Here is a 17,846-nt window from a genome sequence, read left to right on the forward strand (position 1 = left end):
GAAACCAAGCTGAGATCTTCCTCAAAAGAAAGTACCTTCACAACAAACCTTTGTGTTTATTGGGTAAATATATATGCTTTAGTTATGTTAACACAAAGTATTGACAAAATAACAGAAAATGAATCATCACACTGTTCCAGAAGCAGTTGTTAATACACTAAGAGCGATTACTGGATTGTGAACAACTATAGCAGCTCGAGCACACATCATCTCAAAAGGTGACAGAAAAACAGCATCTGAAATTACTCTATATAGTTGAAACAAAATAACATCTGCAGCCTGTCTGTGCAGCCAATTATACCAGCGCACACTCATGTTTGTGTGTCTGATAAAAACAAAAGAAAGAAAAGGTCTCGTAACTGTTCAAACGTTTTCGAGATGACACGCAATCTGGATCCAATTTGACATGCGAGTCAACATGTGTTTCTGTCGCCGGCGTTCAGGTCAAATGTAAATAAAAGACTGTGAGCATTTTATGTTGTGAGTTCTTCACACAAAGAGGGGGAAAAGAAAATTGCCACATTTCCTAATCTAAACCAAATGTATGACTTGTTGGATGGAGTGTTGCCTTCACAGGTAAAGGCTTGCATGTAACATGGTTTGGTGCTGAGTTCAGGTATCGCCAGAGAAAACACAAGCTTTTGTTTTCAACTTAGTAGCTACATTTACCAGCATTAAAATAATTAGAAATGTTAGAAATTTCAGTCTTTTTTTGGACATAAAGTAACTAAACATCTGTTACAATCACAACATTGTCTGATAAACACTTTGGACACATTTGTTTTTATTCTGACAGCAATGGGAGATTGTAGTAAAACACTACAAACGAAACAGGAAACTTAAAAACACAGAATCAATCAAATAAAAGACACGTTTAAGAGAGACTAACTCAGCTGACTTTTCAATGCAACTTTTGTTTATTCGGGGCATCAGGATAATTGTGGTGTAACTTCTTTTTATGGCGAACAACAGCCAGGAAGCAGCGACTTTCCGGAATTATAATGCCTAACTTCCCCTAAAACCTTAAATTATTGTTGTTACAATTTGATTGAACGAGATACGTTTTATTTGTATTTATGTTAAGATAAACATACCGCCTCCGGGCTCTATAGCTCCATATTCTACACAGACATGAGAGGGGTCACACTATTTCAATCTTCTCCAAACTCCACTCCTGCTGCTGGTTGTGTGGCAGCTCATGAGACAGTGAGGCGTCCGCTAGTAAAAACAGATTCGTCCTCCGTTTGCGGTGCTCTAAAGTCCGGCGTAGTGAGGACGCTCAGTGTAAACGTAGCAAAACATATGTGTTTTAATATGTAAACCTCACATGAAGAGGACAGGTATTGAACCTGCTACCTTGCAATTACAGGGCAAACCCTCTACCACATTTGCCACAAATATTGAATAGCAAAACAATGTCAATAATTGTCTTTATTCTTGTTCTATGATTTCATAAATACAACAAACTATAATTTTTGTATATATAATATGACTATACAACTTTATAAGCTGTGATATCAAATAGCTTTTGCGGCTCCAGACAATTTTGTGGTGGTGGGGGGGGGGGGGGGGGCTACCAATGCTGAGAATGCTGCAGTGTGTGTTTTTGTTTATATGTCAATCCAGAAAGGCATGTCACTGTCAACCCTGGGAACTTGTGTGTCTGCTGTAAATCCTCAGTCCTGCTCTGTCAGAAATAGGCCGGGTTAGGTTAGAACATGTTTCATAAGCTTAGACTGACCTCTCTCTCTCTCTCTCTCTCTCTCTCTCTCTCTCTCTCTCTCTCTCTCTCTCTCTCTCTCTCTCGATGACATTGTCTTCATCTCATCCAAACATTCAAACACTTTACCTGAAAACTCTAATTTCTCTGGGTTGAAGAGCCAAATCCAGGATTCTTCCACCACTCAATTCAATTTTAATCTGGCAGAGAAAAAGTCTCCGTTCTCATTAATATTTCCTGCATTCTGTTTTCTGATAGCTTTGTGTTTCAGACTGACGGGGAAAGAGAGGACTGAAATACTTGTATGCAATACATATACATAAGACACCACACCATGTGTTTGCAAAAGAAAAAGCAATGTGCACGTCCGCACGTGTGCAGGTGTGTGCACAAATGTGTGAGCCTATGTGTGCATGTTGCCGGTCTGCGCGAGCATGCAATTGCATGCATGTGTCCCCGTGTTTGTCTCCGTCTACCATTTGACTGCCATCTGAATCTGTGGCACGTACAGCAGAGCTATGAGGCATCAGATAGACAGACGGACGAAGAAGTGGAGAAGAGAACAAGTGAGGTGGAGGGGGGAAGAGGAAGAGGAGGAGGGGGAGGAGGAGAGATGAGGACACAGAGCAGAGAGACAGGCAGAGAGAGAGATACAAATAGAGATACAGAAAGAGAGAGAGAGAGTTTGACAGCTAGAGATACAGAAAGAGAGGGAGAAATAAATAGAGATACAGAAAGAGAAAGAGAGATACAGAAAGAGAGAAAGACAGGCTCGGAGGAGGAGGAGGAGGAAGGGGGCATCAGCAGTAAAAATAGGGGAGAAGAAAAACAACGATGGCTTGAAAGATTAAATTCCTGTTGGAATAGGAAGTGCAGAGAGAGGGAAGGGCAGAGGGTGAGGGAGGTAATGGGAGCACTGGGAAGAGGTGCTGGGTTTAGTGTGCGCTGTTTAAAGGACCAATGCACACTAAGAACGCTCAAGAAGAATGGCCAGTGATGAAGAATGGTTGAAGAAGATGTATTGTTAAAAAAAAAAAATATATATATACATATATATATATATATATATAAAAGAAAACATGTTTCTTCACTTCCAGGTATTTAGCCAAGTAGATTTGTAAATGTTGGACCAACGTCGTTGGTCTCTGTCCGTGATACAGTTTCAACCTTCATACAAAAAGAAATCCGTTGATGCAAAGACAGTTTCTTTAGGAAAGGGCACACCTTGACTGTAAAAACGGCTTCATTGCTCTCATCACTTGCACCTCAGGTTCCGGCACTTTATCTACTAGTTGGCAAAGGGAATTCTGGGAAATGTAGGAAGCACCACAGCGGTTCCGGACCCTTTTTTTTTAGCTTGTTAATTAAAGATTGAATTTGTATTGTGACAAAGTTCCCCAAAGAGAGATCTATTTTTTCTTCAGTCCAGTAATTTTGAGGGGTTCCATCTTGGTTGCTCTTCCTGAGGTTTCTTCCATTTTTCCTCCCGTTGAGATGTCTTTTCTATCCAAATCGAAGGTCTAAGGACATGAGTGTCAAACGTAAAACCCCTTGAAACAAATTTCTGATTTATGAATAGCATTAATTTGACTTTGAGTACAATCAGAGAAAATCAACATAAACGTGCAGCAAACATGGTTTCTCAAGCTTCCTTAATCATCTCACAATCCCACAAAAAGTATCTTGTATTCTCGTATATGTTTTCTCTATCCCAAAATAACAAACAGTTCACAGAAAACGATGACAAGTTTGTGGGTGAATGTTTAAACCTGCTTACCTACGGAGAGAAATCATTTTAATTAACCTTCCACTGGCCCGATGGATAACGATTCTCCCAAATGTCAACATTGTTCTCACATCTTCCAAATTTTTTCATAACAATGGTTCAGAATTTTGATTTCACAAAGTGTCTTATCAATGTAAATTTAAAATTCATTACAGCTAACTCACAAAAGGGAAAGCCATTTTTTTTACAAAAGGGGGAGAAGGAAGGAAGTGACAGCTAAGTGTTGGAACTGGTCCCACATCCCTCTCAGAAGCCAACGAGCTCTAATAGAGAAACTCAACAAACTGACTGATTGGTGCCTTTCAATTAGAAATGAACATGTGAATAAAATGCTTCTGAGAGGATCTGGAGTGATGGAAAATACAGGTTTGGCATGATTGAGCTCAAACCTGTTTGGGGATTGCTTGTGTGTGCCTTTGTGTATAGGTGTGTGTGTGAGTGTCTGTGTGTGTGTGTCTATGTGTGTGCGTGTGTGCGTGTGTGTGTGTGTGTGTGTGCACTCTCCCTGATAGGAGAGGGGCTTCGTTAGGGTAATTACAGCTTTGCTATGTAAATAAGGCTGTCATAGAGGAGAGAGACACACCCACCTCTTTTTCAGACCCAATTAACCTAACTCCCCTGGAATTCACATACCTAACAATCTTCAGCACGCACACACACACACACACACACACACACACACACACACACACACACACACACACACACACACACACACACACACATACACACCCCAATCAACTTCAACACTATTGCATGCACACTTGTATAAAAATATACTTATCCATGCATTCACCTAACTTTCTCTTTCCATACAGAGCCAGAGCCGCGTGTGTGTGTGTGTGTGTGTGTGTGTGTGTGTGTGTGTGTGTGTGTGTGTGTGTGTGTGTGAACTTGAGTCCTTTTGTGTGTTTTCGACCCAGGTTTGGGCGGTAAACTACAGCCAGGTGATATCTGAATGCATACGGCATCACCCGGCTAACTGGCTGCTAGAGCTGTGGTGAGCAGCATCTATCGTCTGAGGCCGCTGATAAATGTCTGTCCTGAGTGGCTCTGTGGCTTAGTGATGGGAAATGAGTCATGGTGGAAGGAGAAGGGAGGCGGTGTGGGGAGGAAGGGAGTGGGGGAGAGGGGGGGGGGTGGGGGGGGAGACGAGGGAGAGGGGTGCAAGGGAGAGGATAAAGCAAAGAGGTAGAGGATGAGAGTGGGGGTGATGAAGAAAGAGAATGTCAACGATACAGATGGAGAGAAAGGCTGAGAGAACACAAAATTAGAATATTGAAGAAGACCGAAGGATGGAGATCCATTGGAAAGGAAATTAGAGGAACTATGAGAGTGCAGAAGGAAAGAAGGAGAGAGGTGAGTAGTCAGAAGGAGGAGGAGGAGGAGGAGGAGGAGAAGGAGGAGAAGAAGATGAGGATGGAGAAGCAGGAAGCAGAAGAAAAGAAGGACAACGGAAATGGAGGAAGAAGAGGCAGGAGGGAGGAGAAAGAGAGAGAGAGAGAGAGATGAAAGATCTGAGGAGTCAGAAGAAGAAGGGGCAGGAGGGAGGAGAAAGAGAGAGAGATGAAGGATGTGGGTGCATGAGGAGGAACAGAGGGAGATAGTGGCGAGGAGGCAGGAAAGTGGGTCAGAGGAGAGGACGACGATGTGGAAGAGGAGGAGAGAAGAGAGTGATGAAGCAAGATGTAGAGAGAGATACCAGAGGGAGAGGCAGGAGAGGGATCATAATGGAAGTTTGGAGGCTGGCGTTGCCAGGAGCCCAAAACCAAATAATAAACCAAATAGGACTCCAGAGTTTGCAAAGAAGATGAATCTGAGCCAGAGGTTCAGGACACACTGCGTGTCAGCAAACCGGAGAACAGGTGGAACGTTGTGTACAAACCACAGCAAACAAAAGCTGTTTAGCACTTAATGGAAGCCGTGAAACACAATCACAGAGTTTTAAAAGAGGGTTAGTGTCTCACAAGGTCTCAGCAGAGATTGTATTATTAAGGGCAGATCCAGGGTCAGTAAATAAACCTGTAACGCATTATTGAAAAAGTACGACGTGCAAAGAACAATCAGGCTGCTTCTAAATCGGTTCCGTGGGATTTCACTAGTATGGGGGGGGGAACTGGAATCCTCATCGAACATGTGTATGTGACAAATATAATCTCCTGAATCTAATTCATTTTATTTTTAATTCACTGTGTCTCCATTCTTTTTTTTTAATGCACAAATTGAAAATGTGAATGAAAACAGTCGAATGGAAACACACATAATAACATATTTAACTTATTATGCAATTTTATTTTTGTAATTGTCTGAACTTATTTATCTATCGTGGTACAAAAGGTTAAGTTATTGTGCAAAAATACAGTAATTCCACGCGAGTGGTGTGAAGGAAGGGTGGAACGATGGACGGAGGAAAGAAGACAACACACAAACAACTTGTATCTGCTCATCTGCATCTGATGAAACAGAGAGAGAGAGAAAAGCACACAGTGATGCTATGTGTGTGTGTGTTAAGGAGGAAGAGCCAGTGTTCCCGGGGATCATTGGGTTCTTGGATCAATACTGGTGCTATGATGAGACAGTGATAGAGTTTGTGGTCTAGAGCTTAAAAGTGCGAGCCGACATATTCTAACCCGGAAGTGTTTCTTCAGCTAGCCAGAAAGATCCGCGTAGCATTCTTAGAATGGATGGAAAAAACAGGAAATTTTGGATGAAAACAAACAGCCAGTTTTAACCCTCACTGTTATCACTCATTCAGTACGTCACCTACATATTTTATTTTAATCATCAAATTGTCATTCGCTCAACAGTAAAGAGGCGAAAAATGAACTCACTTGGCTAAGAGGATGACTCATGAGTCAGGATTAGTTAGTCTACGCACATTTAGTTTTCTTACATTGTATTTGGACAAAGAAGAGGACATGTAATCATTTTCTTTTATCGTTTTGGCATTTCAGTGTGGTGGGAGATCATTAAACATTCATTACGTAAATGCTAAACAGCGTTTTTCAAATGTAGCTGGTTTAGTGGCGACGTAGTACGAACGAGAAATATCAGACGATTAGAAAGATGATGACGCTCAACCGGACTGGTTGCTGGTGATTATTCTATGTGTATTTATGAGCGTGTCACTCCACAAGTACTTCCACATACAATAGCTTCAACTGGAACAAAGAAAATGGCGGAGGGATGAGAACATTTGAAGGCGTTGTTCTTTGTCTCACTCTTCATTTATGTTTAAGTACAATTCAATGCATTGTAAACCGCAGGCCACTTAAACCATATTATTCTATGTATGTTATGTCTTTCATATGTATTGCTATACATTACATACTGTACAATAGTGCTACTCTTTCAGTACTATTGTTCCTCTATTCTTTTATATCGCATCTGCTTATCATGTTTGTATTTTCATGTTTAAAAAAAACTACCACACATAAAGAATGCTATCGCTCTCTCTCTCTCACAAATGCATGCCTGTCTCCACACATACACACACCGCCATGTGCACATAAGCGCGCACACACACACACACACACACGCCTGTGTCTCCACACATACACACACCGCCGTGCGCACAAGCACACACTCACACAGACAGTCAGCTGTGCCCTTCCCACAGCTAGTAGCACGAAAACAGAACACACCGCCTGTCCCTGCCTCACACACACAGGCGCGCGCACACACATACACACGCACGCACACACAAACTCTGCAACTGCCCTCTACACACTCTTAAAGGGACATGACAGAGACATATTGTATTACTCCGTCATCATCCTGTTCATCAAATGGTCAGTTTGTCTGTGTACAATGTACGACATTGAGAGCGTTGCAGAGACAAGATCCTAAATATGCTGTAAAGGAATTGCTGGGGTGAAACGTCCCATATCTGAATGAAATGTTAACATTTAAACGAGGTAAATTGGAAGATCACTTTAAAGTCAAGATGAGGATTACTGCTCTAAAGACAGAACATTTTGGAGCCACTAAGAAACTGTGAAAACTGGTGGGGGAGCCTTTGCAAGAGTTTCAAAGGATTTCAAGTTTTTTCGTCCTTATTGTTCAGTTTGTCTTTAAGTGTTTGCTAAGATTCTAAAACGTTTTCATCTTCTTCTGGGAACATGCAAAGTAAAACTATTAAATACTGACCTGGTAGTCCATGGACAGCAGTTTGGGAAAACACACATGCATGGATTATGGCTTCCTATTTGCAGTTTTATAACCAGGTAATTCAATAACCTCAATCAGGAGTGTGCGTAGGCTGTCTGAGGGCCGACAGGTAAACACAGGGAGACTCTGTGCTCACTCGAGTGGGCTTTTGAGTAAATCTAGTGCCCCACCAGTGTGATATGAAACCTACCAATAGCATACAGGTTAAAGCTACAAACCATGGTGAAATACAAGTTTTAAATTATTAATAGCAATCAGTAGGAGCGAATCTGTAGTGTACATGAACACAACTGCAATGTAAGGCCTAAACTTAAAAGGCCTCCAGAAGACAACTTGAACTTTAGCGAAGTCGACAAAAATTGAGACATTGTGCCTTTAAGAAGCCCCCACCCTCTCACAACAGGGGGAGCGTGAGCTGAATCCAGGAACAGCGATTGAAAAAAAAAAAGATCCTCTAGTGGACTGTTTCAAGTTCCTCCTCCCCCCCCCCCCCCCCCCCCCCCCCCACCCCTCCCTCGGCTGAAACCCTGCCTGATTTGTGGGCAATGTTGGGGATGTAGAAAAAAAAAAAAGGAAACCGGAGCAAAGAGAGCGCAAGGGAGAGATAGGGAGACAACACTAACCGGGTAGCTATGGAGATAGTAGGTTTTCCTGGTAGCTTTCTTTGACAGGTGTCGAGTGGGATAAAATAAAAGTATCAGAACAGCCTCCAATATGTACGGCAAGGGAAAAGGAGCTGTGGTCCCCTCCGATAGCCAAGCGAGAGAAAAGTAAGTACATTATTGCACTGTCACAACACAGAGCCAGTCAAGAAGAGTGAGCTAGGTAGCTGAACTTGCTAACTGATGCCAGGGCAGCTTCGTGCCACTTCAGCGGGAGCACGCATGTTCCGCGAGCTCATATTTGTTTATGACTATTATGTATCAACATGCAGGCTTCAAATGTGAAGCTGTGGAAGTTTATTCTTTTGTGCGTTCGCCGCTTTGCGTGTCGCATCCTCCCGACTACACAAGGCATGGCTGCTGAGTTAGCTCGAGCGGCTAGCTGCCCTGCCAGTTCCACTCTTCTTTTCTCGTTGCAGAAAAAAAAAGAGTGGAGTTTTTTTTATTATTATTTAGCAGACTAAAGTTCCGCCACCTCGAAGAGGAAGTGTCCGCTTTTCGCACGTTTTTTTCCGGCTATTCCCAAACATGCACTCGGGGCTGAATTGTGTGTGTGGGGGGGGGATCCCACCTTAGTTCTATCTCGCCCCAGTGCGAGGAACAATGCATGTAGCAGTGACGCCGTAGCTGGCTGGCTTTTCTGTTGCGCCGCTCGAGCGGCAGGTCAGCATAGAATACAGCTGTTTTTACTAAATAGAACGTTGACGGCGTCCTGGTAGAGTTCCACGGCGATACGCTGCGCTACATGTTATCCCATGCGCGCGCGCGCTGTGTGTTTGGCCAGCGGAGAGTCGCCGCTACGAGCTCCGCCTCATAACTTTTGTGGCCCGTACAGATTTACACCCCCCTCCCTCTCCCCGCGTCGGGCGACCGAGTGCCGGTGATGGAGCGCTTGTAGTTGCCCCGCCGCCTGCTCGAAGAGACTTCGAAGTGCAACCTATTTTTTCCCGCGGTGGCTGTTTAGTCAGGAAGCTTCGGTGGCGTTAGCTCGGGGAGCTGTAGCCCTCCCGATCCCTTTGTCTGCACGCCGCCGTCTCGATCCCTGTTGTTCCGCTCGGGAGATGCATGCTCGCGCGTTTACCAACACGTAATCAATGTGAAGAGGGTTTTAATAAAAACGATCCAATACAAACAAAATATGAATTCAACAAACGTCTGTGCATCAATTCTGAAAATAGATGACGGTGATCTGCTTGGCTGAGAGTCCTCCCGCTAACAAAGCCAACCAAGACCGGCACACGCTTTCATTACACTTCGTTAGATGTGGTCTGTTTAAAGCCCCGTGCTCCGTTCACGTGTAAAGGTGGCTCATGTTACATTACAGCTGAATCATAGAGGTAGATAAGGGGTTCGATCCTCCCCCAAAATGTGTCTTTATTCCTCCCAGCTGATGGGTTTAACACTCGCAAAGCTCCCTCTGGCTGCTGGACCAGTCAGCATGGAGGAACTAAAGGGGACAGAGTTTGTCAGACTTGTGCACGCTTGATTGAAAAGTCAGCAGACGCCTCACACCTGAAGCTCCCGTTGCTGGGTTTATTCTTTCTTCAGGCGTTGCTCTTCTAATGTCTTTCTTCGTTTCACATCCCAACTCTCGCTTCCCCATCTTTCGCTGCTCCTTCAAAGTCCCCTGTCCCTCGCTTCAGTGTTGTTGAATTATTGAGACGGACCGAAGCAGCTGCTCTCAGCTTTGCATCAGAGTTGAGGGAGACATAGGGAGGTATGGTGGGCAGACTCATCCATGTTTAAAGAGAGAGTTTTGTCCTGAGCCTAGGACGGGATGTCAGGTGTGCTGCTCCGTGTACATCGGGAAGGTTTCTCCCTCTTATGGATGCGCATGCAAGCACCGACTTCCCGTCTCAGAACGTCACAGGGGACGGCAAGGAGGGAGGTCAGAAGGTTAACTCGTGTGTTGTGTTATGGTGGAAGGAAATTTAGTGAGTAAGTGTGAATCCGGCTAGTTTCCCCAGTTCATGTAACCTTAAAACATAGGAAGTAAGCGTTGCTGGAGCTACCATTCACATTGTTTTTCCTCGTCTTGTGAATATAATCTCACATTCTGGCTGTCAAAAAACGACCACTGCTCTCCATGCTGACTTGATTGACCCTCTGATCCCCTCTCCCACTTACTGTTTCTTCCTCTATAAAAAATGGGGCATAACCCTTCTTATGATACAGTCAAAACTCATTTTTCTCCTCTTCATTTTCTTCACTATCCTACAGCTTCTTCTTCTCCGCCTCAAACTTCTCCTTTTTTTCTATGAGCTGGCTTCTGAGCTTTAATAATGCAGTAGGCCAGGTGCACGCACACACAGACCCTTTTGCAATACACACAAGAACGCACACACGCACACACAACACATACAAATTTAATTGAAGGCCTCTTGGGGGCGACCTGCAGTATAATCCTCGTATCCCCAGACACAAAACCAAGTCCTCGACTATTCCCTTTTAGTCAAACTCTTATAGAAAGCAGCACATGTGTGAAGCACAGCAGTAAACCTGCAGTGAACAGGGAGATGCAAACGGTATCAATATTTGAAGCTCTCGCTGTATCTCAAGGCTTTACCACGCATTTAAAAACTGACAAAATCTGTATGGATGCAGGTGATCTATATGTTTTTAAAGTGTGATCAGTAAACCGTAAAGTGCAGAGGTAAAATAATGGGGTGTGTGTGGCCCAATACTAGACTGACCTGCAAGTGGCAGTGACTTACACTCTACACCAGCGGTCACGCAGAGCTTTGTGACCTACAAATTGCCAGGAGCGTGCGCGTGTGTGTGCAGTCTTCCGCCTCTCAAGAGCGTCATTTGGCCATCAACCGATCGGGCCCACTATCCGTGTTGAATTAGGCACGCCGATGTGATCCTGCTGTTAGATGTTGTTGATACGGGAGATGCATTCAGAGTTGAGTACTGGTATTAACAAGGCTCCATCTTCAGGCCACGTCTGCCTTGTTTGTTTGTTCATCTGGACGTCTACCTGCTCATTTAAGTCTTCTTATCTTGGTGGTGATCTGCGAGAGGGGGAACACCCTTGGCTATTTATGGCCTCCCGAGCAGGACGGCCCCGCTCTGCACAAACGGAGCCTTTGCACTGCACGTTGCAACTACTATCACTTTTTATACAGGCAGGGCTACTAAAGGCATGGTCAACTTGAGATTGACCTATTCATAGAAGTCTGATGTCACACTACAATCTGTGGTCAGCACAGTGGTTCCATATTAACTATAGAATTACATAAATACAAACAAAGTTCATATGTATGTTGATGCTCTGAAACTTTTGCCCTTAAACTTTTTAATATTTTTGTATTCAAACAAACAATTCAAATGTCAATAACTTGAAAGGAAATTCCTTTCCATAATGTACCACACAATTTGATTCAACAATATGCTCAGTGCAAGTTAGGAGGATATTTCTGATTCCAGGTCAGACCCAGTCAACCACTGTCAGTCTGAGAAGGTGTGTACTGTATAATGACCAGCAGTGTTTAGTCCAAGATGGTTGTTTCAACGCCCAACTAGTACCCATGGTATAGTGGCGCCAAGCCGGATGTAAACAAGTCTATCCATAGTAGTCTGAATTAATAACGTTGTCCTCCTCTGTAATAGTATGTAGCAAATGCCATTTACTGTGTGTCTGTGTACTCATTAGTGTGTGGAGTGCAGATTGCTTTGACATTAAAGCAGAACTGATCACATTTCACACTTAAATAATAACTTTGTTCTCTTGGATTTTTAGATATTTTTGCTTTGTTAAAACCAAATTTGATCACACACTTCTCAAGGAGCGAGTATGTAAATCTGCCAGCTGCCACCCCGCCTCCTGTGATGCCGTTTAGAAAGATGTCGCCTGACCACTGGCGCCGTACTACAGTTGTTGTCTGTTTGCCTATTAATTATTATTTATTTTTTTTACGAACTATGTTTTTGCATACTAACAATGCATATTTTGAACACATTTGCATACTATAAGTAGTAAGAACTGGTCGGACACATATCGTATCTCCATAACACAACACAGCAGTCGTTACTGTCGTTTGTGGCTCCTGTGTGCATCTGTAGCGAGAGTCGAGGCATTGAGCAGAAACAGTGACTAAATGACTGTTCTTGCCTTGAAAATGTAATTTGTTTGTGATTGTTTTCATTCAGGGATGCATACTCAAGTGTTAACTAAATAGATTAATGCCATTGCATTTCAAGCTTAGCCACATATACACCGCAATTTGTAAATAATATTTTTTCCATTATTGTGAAAATTTATATTTTTGATCAAGAAAAGACAGCAAATTCTCAAATTTGTTAACCGTCATCCTTTTTTCTCCTCATTTATTTGCTTGAAAATTACTAAAAAATTTTTTTTTTTTACCAATCCAGTATAGAGTCCTGTCGTCTTAACAATTTCTTCATTGTCGCACCCAAGCGGTCTGTTCAAAGGAGGTTTTTGCAAAAGAGGATTTCACCCCGTCACTGAGCACCAATTGCCTCATTTCCACTGCTTGGATCAACTCGACTCACTTTTGATACCAGCTCCTTCTTTCTATATTTTGTTTTCCTCTGCGAATAGTACCCCCTCAGTGTAGGTGGGATTCTCAGCTCGTCTCTCTGGCAACGCCGTGTGAAACTTTAGTGACGGCATCAAGCTACACTCACTGAGTCTTTTCATCAGGAACCAAATAGACTAACATCTATCGGCCTAGTTTTGTGAGAGGACATTATTTTAAATCTGGGTTGAGTGATTATTAGACATTGCTGTCGCTTGGCTCCGGTTGGTTTGCACAGGCAGGAATGTCCCATTGTCTCTGGCCAGTGGTCGGCAGTGCTATAACTCCACCTTTTGGTATCGGTTTAGCTCAAGAGTGCTACATACCATCCACCAAATTTAGCAAATGGAAAACCAATAAAGAGTGAGTCATGTTGAGTAAAGCCGTGCAGTGGAAATGTGGCATTAGCGGCAATTTAAGAACGGCTAATAAAATGTAACCTTTTTAAAATTTCTTTTGAACACTGGGATAGTGAGATCCTATCAGCCTCCTTCCCCAAACATTGGACTAAATGTGCTTAAATAGACATCACCTCCATCCCAACATTCAACAGCAGTTCAAGGCAAGACCGCATTGGAAGCGCAAATAGGCGTCACTGTTTAAAAGGCAAACTGCACAACAGCCTTATTATCTCAAAACCATGTTTCATTGATCAGTTCATTGGCTAATGACGGGGAATCTGACACTGAGCTACTGTCCGTCTCATTAGAACCTTATTGGCCTGTCAATGGACTGTCTGCTCTGGGCACACAGAGCGCTGTCATATCCACGCTGCCGGTCGATTGATGGTCCATTAACAGCCTATTAAACACAGCTAAGTGAAGGCGTTAGGAGTACAATGTTGGGCCAATGGGGGTTTCCCACTCCACAGCATGGCTCTTGTGTCTGTTAATAGACCCTGGTGGATTACTGTTATCAAATACGCCCGGTTATAATAGTGATTTAAAATAAAAAATCAAGACGAGAGCTTTAGAAATTAGTGGGAATCCCTTTCGTGTGCAGCTGTAATTGGTGTGTTCAGTCAGGATTTTAAAAAATAATAATTTTAAGCTGCTGTTGTGATTTGAAGTCTTTGGATGTATAGGCTTGGTAAGATGCACATGGGCAGTAGCGGCACAACTATACAGGCCACAGAAGTGCTTGCTGAGATGACATGGCCATTTTCAATTCCAAGACATTTTCCAAAAACCCGGGAACCTTTTCAAGGTACTTCGGTGATTCGCCTGCAGTTCAGCCAGAGAAATTTAGAGCCGGATTTAGCTCTTGGGTCATGGTTTCTACCACACCAGAAATCTCTTCTTCTGTGGCAGTTGCTTACGGCCGGCCAGCCATGCAAGCAAACATTGGCTGTTGCTAGTGTTACCACGAGGACTCAGGATGGGACGCTCATTGATATTTAAATTACACTCTTATTTATTGAGCAAAAATACTTTTGTGTTGTTATTGTTGCAAAGCACAACCCTGAAGCCACACTTATTTTTAAAATCTATTCTTGTTCTGTACCTAAAATTAACTGTTTTTCAGATGAGGTGAAGATGCAAACACAAATTGAATGAATTACTTTCAGCCCCTGGAATAGTTCTCCACCAATAGTTCAAGGGCTAATAGTTTATGCGATGTATTTGGTTGGAAATTGCTATCGTTGATGTGCTTTTGGTTGTGAATGAAGCAGGTCGCCCAAATGAATCTAATCGTAGTTGCAAAATAGGGAGCATTAAGTGCAAATAAGATCAGTTTTGAGAATTAACCTAACTGACATTTTCTTTCTGTTTCAGGTTAGCATTATACGTGTACGAGTACCTGCTACATGTGGGAGCACAGAAGTCCGCACAGACCTTCCTGTCCGAGGTAAGATCCCGGTCTATGAACCACCATCATCGTTTATGCCTTTTTATGAACATTGCTTATCTAGAGTTTAAGAGAAGAGATAAAGAATTGATGAAAAATCTCCAGCAGAGAAATCGAAAACGTCACTTATAACACAAATAATGTCACTTATGATGACATATGAATGTAAAACAGCTTGCCTCATTAGTAGGGGTGGGAGTCACCAGAGGTCCCACGATTCGAGTTTATCACAATACTTGAGTCCCGATTCGATACTATCACGATATTGCGATATATTGAGTATATATATATATAACACATTGTATCTAAGAAGATAACGTTTTCAGTCTGTTCATCTCACTTTAATATTTTTTATTGCAGCAAAATGTGATTGTCAAGCAGACAAACGGACCAACACTGTCATAAATGTTGCACCTGACAAATTGAACTGTTTGCATTACAGTCTGCATAGTCGCGTTATTCGAGCTGGACAAGCCAGAGAGGGGGCGGGGCTTATCTCTGTGCAAACAGTTTTCATTTCCGCCATTCACCATGGAATTAATCCCTATTTCTGCTTTATACTTGTTGTGGAAATCCCCAAAACGTCAGAACGTCAAACGCCCGCATGTCTGGGTTCATAATATTATCCGTAGCCGCACACAGCTCGGTGGATTTCACGCGAGGAACTGTGCCGGGACGACTGTCACTTCCAGCGCTACTAGAGTACCCGTAGACAGTTTGATATATGCTTTTTTTTAACGTCTTTGATCGGCGCTGTTTCGTGAATGTTGTCCTGTGTGTCGAGCAACAGCTGTGCGAGCAGCGGCGCTACAAGCGACCGGAAGTCCAGACATTTGATTTATATGCGGACGGCGCATTTCTAATTTCTTTCTCGGATGTCTCCATGTTTGTTTTGACCAACTTCCTACCGATCACGCTGATCCTGACCTCACCGGAAAACAACACAGCACCATCTAGTGGACTGAAAAAGCAATTGATTTGTATTATTCAAGGACCAAAAAGTTTATAATTGATTAAATAAAAGATTGATACTCAGCTTCCGGCACGCAAAATATCCGGCACGCAAAATATCGCGATACTATACTATATCGATTTTCCCCCCCACCCCTACTCATTAGTAAAACTACACTATAACACAGCTATACTAAGGTGTTGCATACATTTTTCAAAAGGAAATCCTATGATGATACAGCTCATGCTCCCTTTCTGCCAACAACAACGCATGCATGCACTGGACATTCCTTGTGGACATTGTAGTTTGCATGCATTTCCTCCTCACAGACGGGATGAAGGTGAATGAGTGTATGACTTCCCTGTATCCAAAACATGTACATTTACATGTAAAACGGAAGAGAGAGGTAAAAGAAGGAAGAAATTCAGTAGGATGGAGATCGACACAGCCAGAAAAGATGCCTATCTCCAAGTCCGTGGCCATTAACAGTTTGAGACTGACTGATTATATGTTCTTAACCCCGGACCTGCAGACGTAATCCTCTCTCTAGTGGCCGCAAGTGACTCTTCTCTCCTCTTTCTCCAGATTCGATGGGAGAAGAATATTACATTAGGGGAGCCTCCTGGATTCCTCCACTCGTGGTGGTGGTAAGCGACACTTTCTCTTTTGGTTTCTTGTTTTGTTTGTACAGTAAGCCTTTGCATGTCATGTGCTTGGGTGTATGGACTATTTTTAAAGCTACAGTTGGTAACTTTAATGAAATAACTGTCATATTTTGCTCAAACTGTCACTATATTGTGACAGTAGTACATGAGATGTAATCTGTGAAAGAATACAGGTACCTCTGTACCTGTATTATACAATACAGGTACCTGAAAGAATACAGGTACCTCTGACTGCAAGCTTTCACAGTGCCCGAAGAAAAGCAACCAATCGGATTCGTGTCCGTTACGCAGTTCCTTAACGCAGTTCCGTAACGCAGCTGTCAATCACTGCTCAAGAAGCCCGTGAACTGTCAAACGTTTTCTCCTGTCAGTGGGCGGAGCTTGTTTTTTGGCAGCTGTGAGAATCCTCGGCTCTGATTGGTTGTTTTTCTTCGGGCACGGTGGAATTACGATTTATTATTAATTGTTTTCATAAAAATAATCTGTCTCCTGCACTACTGTCACAATATAGAGACACCTTGAGAAATTATGACAAATGCAAGTTTTTATTATCAACTGTAGCTTTAAGCGGTGTATCATCCCCCCAGGACACACATACACACTCATTGAAAAGTCTCTAGGGTCCTACATTATTCATTAGTTATATGCACAAACAGTAGCTTCATTTGAATGTCCATGGTCTGAAGCTCATGGAAGAGCCATCATTTACATTTTGAATACATTAAATCCATATTTAATATAAACAATCATGTATTTGTAAATTACCACATTTTGGTTTAATTGGTCGTCCTCTTCTTGCGTCATGATTTAAAAGTGACTTCCATAAGTGGGCGGTCTCTCTGAGTCTCAGCCTTGGGGTTGACCAGACACACCGTGACCCCCTCCCTCCCCGTTCTTTCCCCTCTCCCCTCCTCCAGGTCTCCATCCTTCATCGTCTGAAACAATAGCTCCAGATGGTTGGGAATGGACCCCCCCCCCCTCTTCCCCACCTTCTATACTCCCCGCCAACTCGTCACCCTTTGTGTGCCCCCACCTCCCACTTTTCTCCTTTGTTCACGTCGGAGAGGGATTCTTAGCAGATTAACCCGTTGCATTCCAGATTCTTTTGTGTCGCCTCCTCCCTCCTTCACCCCCCTCCTGTCATCTCTGCCCCGGGCTAAGATTTGACCCTTGCGGTCATCGCCTCAATCACCGATCAGCAGTTTCACTTGTCTCTGGACGTCACGGTCACCTGTAGTTCAGTCAAGAAACCAGGGTGAGGCAAAGAAATCTGTTTTACTGTCGGCCCCTTTTTTATAAAGGCTCCACCTGGAGACCATTCAGAGGGTTCCCCCTAGAGCCCAACATAAAGGGTTCCACTTTCTATCACCTGTGAAAGGTTCCACCAAGAACTTTTGCGAGAGGTTCTACAGATAACCCTTCTATGGTGTAATGGTTCCACCCATAACCCTCTCTGGAGGTTCTACCCAGAACCTTTCCACCTTCTCAGGGTGCCATCA

General features: G+C 43.2%; 1 protein-coding gene across 11 annotated transcripts in view; it reads left to right on the forward strand.

Moving 5' to 3' along the window:
- Positions 1-8,322: 8,322 nt before the first annotated feature.
- LOC306748609 (single-stranded DNA-binding protein 3-like) overlaps positions 8,323-17,846 on the forward strand; it is a gene marked incomplete at its 3' end in the record, with an annotated part of 36,861 nt that continues 27,337 nt past the window's right edge. For all 11 annotated transcript variants that reach the window (XM_079231803.1, XM_079231806.1, XM_079231807.1 and 8 more), the window contains exons 1-3: positions 8,323-8,446; positions 14,658-14,730; positions 16,268-16,329. In XM_079231803.1, the coding sequence (XP_079087929.1) occupies positions 8,391-8,446; positions 14,658-14,730; positions 16,268-16,329 (191 nt within the window). In that variant the 5' untranslated portion in view covers positions 8,323-8,390. The remainder of the gene's footprint in view (positions 8,447-14,657; positions 14,731-16,267; positions 16,330-17,846) is intronic.

Source organism: Taurulus bubalis, assembly GCF_910589615.1.
Source record: "Taurulus bubalis genome assembly, chromosome: 1".
Taxonomy (NCBI): domain Eukaryota; kingdom Metazoa; phylum Chordata; class Actinopteri; order Perciformes; family Cottidae; genus Taurulus; species Taurulus bubalis.